The sequence below is a fragment of the Stegastes partitus genome, unplaced genomic scaffold, assembly GCF_000690725.1.
Source record: "Stegastes partitus isolate 25-593 unplaced genomic scaffold, Stegastes_partitus-1.0.2 Scaffold4, whole genome shotgun sequence".
Taxonomy (NCBI): domain Eukaryota; kingdom Metazoa; phylum Chordata; class Actinopteri; family Pomacentridae; genus Stegastes; species Stegastes partitus.
Genome location: NW_007577735.1, coordinates 1616558 through 1621637, shown reverse-complemented (window position 1 = coordinate 1621637; position 5080 = coordinate 1616558). Strand labels below are relative to the sequence as shown.

The window sequence follows — 5080 nt, the reverse complement described above, 5'->3', positions numbered from 1 at the left end:
ACTCTGACTCCGGGGAGGGCAGCTCAGGTGTGAAAGCGCAGGTTTTTCACCGAGCGACGTGTTGACTGTGATCTGCATCGGCTGTGATTCAGCAAGCAGGGTGGTAGTCTCGTGATTTTCTTTTTCTCCTCCTCTTTTTTTTTCTCTCGCTCAGATTTGAGGCAGAAAACTTAAGAAAGTGGAGAGTAATTTGCTGCAAACTTTCGCACCCTTTGCTGACGCGACGTGCTGTGCATGATGGTGACACGCGCCCTGATGGAGGCAGCAGCAGCTCAGCATTCACACCAGTAACTCCAGCACAAGTAAGTGGTTGAATATTTAGGGAATTCATTTCGATCACTGTCAAAAAAAAAAAGTGATTTCAAGAAGCAAAATTCGGCAGTAGTTTTACTCTGATTCCTTTGATTATTTTGGATTAAATGTTAAAATGTGTGAGGCAGGCACACTTACTTATAATGATGTTCACATGTTGCAGCACAGTATGCATATATATATATTTATTATAATAATAATATCATGTACTTGTGGTGTTTTAACACAAATATGAGAAAAGATGCAATTAAAATCAAGAATATAAATGTGCAATATATGTTTAACAAAAAGTAGTCAACCCACACAACACTACTTGCCTACTAATAATCAATTAATAATAATTCTTTGAGACAGTAATCCACAGATGAGCTGATTATGTAAATATGAATAAGTTGCAGCCTTGAACTTTGTATAAAAAGGGGTTAAATGATGGATGAGAGTGCCTCGAGCAAACTAGTAAATTAAGCAGAGCTGTTTTACTTCATGTCATTATTGTTCTGCCTTATTCATCGCTGTAATTTGACATAAAAGTCCACGTCCCAGTTTTTTTTTCTGTGACTCATCGTGAGCACAACTCGGTTCGGAGGGAGAGTTTAGATTTGCACGCAGACGTGCTCACCGCTGAGGGGATAACGTGACTCAGAAATGAGTGCAAGGACCCACTCTCATATGCCTCCAAAGTTGCCTCTGATCAGGCTTTTATTGGCATTTCTTTGATCTGCTTTGGCTCAGCTTGGTGATGTGAGAGTCATAATTGAGAAAATAGATGCAACGATCCTATGAACCACACGTCAGAGTCAGGAGATATCAGGAACATTTAATGAGGCGTGCTATTTTACTTTATGGTGTAAGGAAAATGGTTGGCCCGATTCTGTGGAAGTTTGCACAAATCTTTCTTTTCTCGCACAGGCAGGATAAAGATGAACGTATCGACAAGACCTTTACGCTGGGGCCTCTTGTGGCTCTGTGTCTCAAGCTCCTGCATCCAGCTAGTGTACAGTGGCAACCAAAGCTCTCGAGGACGGACAGGTAGGTGTCAGACCCAACCAGACCAGTCCCACCCCCTCAGGGACTCATTATAGCTCCTGGTCACCAGCCTGTTGGCCTGGAAGAGAGTTCAGCTGAAGTAACATCGTCTTGAGACTTTCCCCCTGCTTCTTCTTCTTAGAGACAGATGTAAATGTGAAGTATTTTTGGAGTATGTCTGCAAACTAGCCAAAATACTGGCTCTGCAGACAAAGTCCCCCCTGCAACAACATATTATTGTGATTTCTATCATTAAATTGTCAACACTGATGCATGAATTCATTAGCAGCATTTCAGTGCTTTTATTTGGTCAATCCTCAACATAGAGGTCAGTCAGCTGTCAAGGGGTTTTGTCACACACATTGCATCAAAAGACTGCTAGCATAAGCTAATAAAAACAGTAGTCTTTTAAACAACAAATACAATTACTCATTTTAATATGTGCTTTTAGCCTCCAACAGATGTTTAAATGGAGCCATTTGTCTCATCGGTGGATCTGATAATAAATCATGTCCCTGATAAACGATGTAAGCCAGACCAAGTGTCAAGTAGATGCTGTTATTTGTAAGAGAAGCTTAAAGTGTTGGGAAGCACTGGTTTAATCCATAACCATAATTAATAAGCTTATCTGGTGTTTGTTTTTTTAATGTTTTGTAATATAAGAAGCAAGTAATAACTCTTACTGTCAGAACAATTAATAGAATACAATCACAAAGTTGCAAAACATGAAAATATTTAAGGAAATTACCCCTGAATTATACTCAGGCACCATATTTCAGCAAATACACTGAGATTCTTTAAGCCTTGCATGGATAACTGCAAACCTAAGACTCATGTCTTTGCCTTGAATAATGATGTGTTTGGCTTTTTGGCCTGTGCTTTGATTTTAAACCTAATTATGAATTAACCTTTCAGTCCTGCAGGCTTTGTTGGTCATGCGGCCAGACACGTCCATGTCCATGCATGGCTTTTTCTTTTCTACTTCCTTTTTTGTAAAATGATGCAGAAGCAGATGTTGCTCAGAAAAGTCATGCGTTTGATTCTGCTCCTTTCTAATCATCTGTTATAAAAAATGTGATTGCTGAGCATGATGAGGATGATCGCTCCTATTATGACTTCACATGTGAATGTTTTCCTTTTTTCCGTGCCTCTTGCGTGAGTGCTGATGCTTTTCCTCCACTTGGTGGTGCCGTAACTTTAAAAACAACAGAATTAGGTGCTGTAAGTAGGAACTGAACTGCTTTGCTACCGTAACAGATGACTATTGACTTTATTTGACATCTAATAAAGACAAGAAGGCGTTCTAACTTGACTGCGTTTTGCATTCAAAATTCAGAATGTAAAAAATTGTCATCTTTCCCTCCTAAAACTTCTTCCTCAGGGTCATCACAGGAGAGGACAGGGACTTGTGAAGTGGTTGCTGCTCATCGCTGCTGCAATAAGAACAAGATTGAAGAACGCTCTCAAACAGTGAAGTGCTCCTGCTTCCCAGGACAGGTAGCAGGGACAACAAGGGCTCTGCCCTCTTGTGTTGAAGGTAATGTGACTAGGACCCTCTCTTAACTCTCTAACTCTCTTAAACTGAAATATTCTGACATGAAATGGATATATTATATCCAACAGCACAGCCAGTTTCACCAGATTCTCTGGATTTTCAGGCGTTTAAAGACTAAAAGAGCGTGACATGTGGCTGAGATGTTTTTTTTTTCACAAACAACTCATATTTTTGAAATCTTCCTGTATAAAAAGTGACCATGAGGTTTTTTTCTTTTTTTTCTTTCCCTCCAGCTTCCATTGTGCGTCAGAAGTGGTGGTGTAAAATGGAGCCATGTCTGGAGGGGGAGGAGTGCCGAGTTCTCCCTGACCTCACTGGCTGGTCATGCATCTCTGGGAACAAAGTGAAGACCACAAAGGTGAGAAGAAGAACTGTGTTAGAGTGAGTCACAGAGGCAACAGCCCTCCAAAAGACATAGCACATAATGACTTTGGTTTAAGACGTGGTATTTATAGATGCTTCAGCGCAGTCGTATGGTAAATCCTCCTTTTTTACTGCACTACTCCTATGCAAACAGGGTCTGACAGACTTTGAATGCTCATCATAAAGCTTTATTTTAGTAAGCTCTCCTTTGATGCTGAAAGATTCCACAATCAAGCGTAATCACCGCTCCCATTGGCCATATCAACCCTCTTGCTCTCACCAGGCACAGTGGGCTCAGAAATTCTAATTCTATAATCTGGTGAATGATGGGGCCAAGAGGACAAACATGAAATAAGCTGTGAACTAATACTGAACACTAAAACCCATGTAATTAAATCTGACGGCCAAAGGAAACCCCAGTGCCTTTAGAAATACACTTTCTTATAAGTTTCCTTTTTGTTAATATGCATGATTCACGGGGGGGGAAACATTGTGTGAAGAAACGGGGACCAGTAAGTGCGTGCAGCCAGTGATCAGCGGCTGGACAGTAGTCATGTGGTCATCAGATTATACTCTTTGAACAACAGAATAAAACAGAAGAGCGCACCATTGTTCCTTTCGCTCCCCTCCCTGCCTGAGTCACTGTTGTCGAGCCTTTTGTTCTGGAGTGGCACATACCTGTCACAGTTTAAATTTGTAGTAATTTTTGAAACAGTGGGTCTTTAATTTCACACAGCAAACAAAAGCAGGCTTCTCATTTCTACTTTACAGGTGTGGATGCTTTGGGGGGCTGAAATGACAGCTGTCTCAACCGCTACAACTGTGAATTTGAATTTGCTCCCTCGGTCGTTAATTCACCCCTCTCTGTATAATAGTTTGCTCGAGTGTGAGTAGGAAATGGAGATTTTGCACACTTGCTCAACATCGTTTTGCATCGTAGCCGACAGAATGTTCGTAAATTCTCGAGATACGGAGCGTTTCTCCCGCGTACTGTCTTCTAGCGCTCGGAGATATCCAAATCTTGACAGGCCCTGCTGTTTCTACGCATGTGAAGATATTGATTGGACAGTTGCTTGGAGATGGGAGCAGGATTTAATGAATGGTCAACTGAAAAGACAAAAAAAAAAAAAAGCCTGTATTTAACACGTTGAACAAATTGCTCAGCTTTATCTTGTGCCAGAATCATTGTGATGGAAATGAATTTGTAATTTTGTGTTGTTTTCAGGTTGCACGGTAGCAAGACCGAAGCTCCATCTAATCAGTGCAAAGCCACCCTGGCCTGCTGCAGTCAACTTAAGTAACGCTGGACTCTGAGGACGCCCCGTCAGATAGACCAAGGAACAATATAGATTTAATTAGATATCTCCTTGCTCAGCCTAAAACTGCAAGAACTCATTATTTTAATTTCCTTTGTCTTGGAACAATTTCGGTTTGTGTTGGTCCCATGGAGTGGACAATCTATTAGCAGCTGGCTTAAGATAAAATGACGCTGCACCTTTTCCAATCCAAACAGACAGCTTCTGCAAAAGCCTGTATCATTGTGTTTGCGTTTGATATGCTGGGCACATTGTGATGCACTCAATCAAAGTTTGGATGGGCCTGCTGGCAGACACTTAAAAAGAGATTTTGTGGATTTTCAGGAGGCACAATGTGAATCCAGTCAGTGGCTTGTGACTCGCTCTGCCGATCAAAGCCGAGGACCAAAAATGCTGAGAAATTTATGATTATGTCGCGTTCGCAGACAACGCTGCCCCCTTAACTTACTCTGGGTTCTATAAAGGGGTCAGATCCCTTTGGACTAGTCCTTACCACGAAGAGGCACTC

General features: G+C 41.4%; 1 protein-coding gene across 1 annotated transcript; it reads left to right on the top strand.

The window, feature by feature from the left end:
• The first annotated feature begins 1232 nt into the window (after window positions 1–1232).
• On the top strand, window positions 1233–4493 carry LOC103355409 (protein FAM19A4-like). Its single transcript, XM_008279204.1, has 4 exons — window positions 1233–1341; window positions 2720–2875; window positions 3127–3251; window positions 4482–4493. The coding sequence occupies exons 1-4, from the start codon at window positions 1233–1235 to the stop codon at window positions 4491–4493; spliced, it is 402 nt and encodes a 133-aa protein (XP_008277426.1).
• The last annotated feature ends 587 nt before the right edge of the window (window positions 4494–5080 follow it).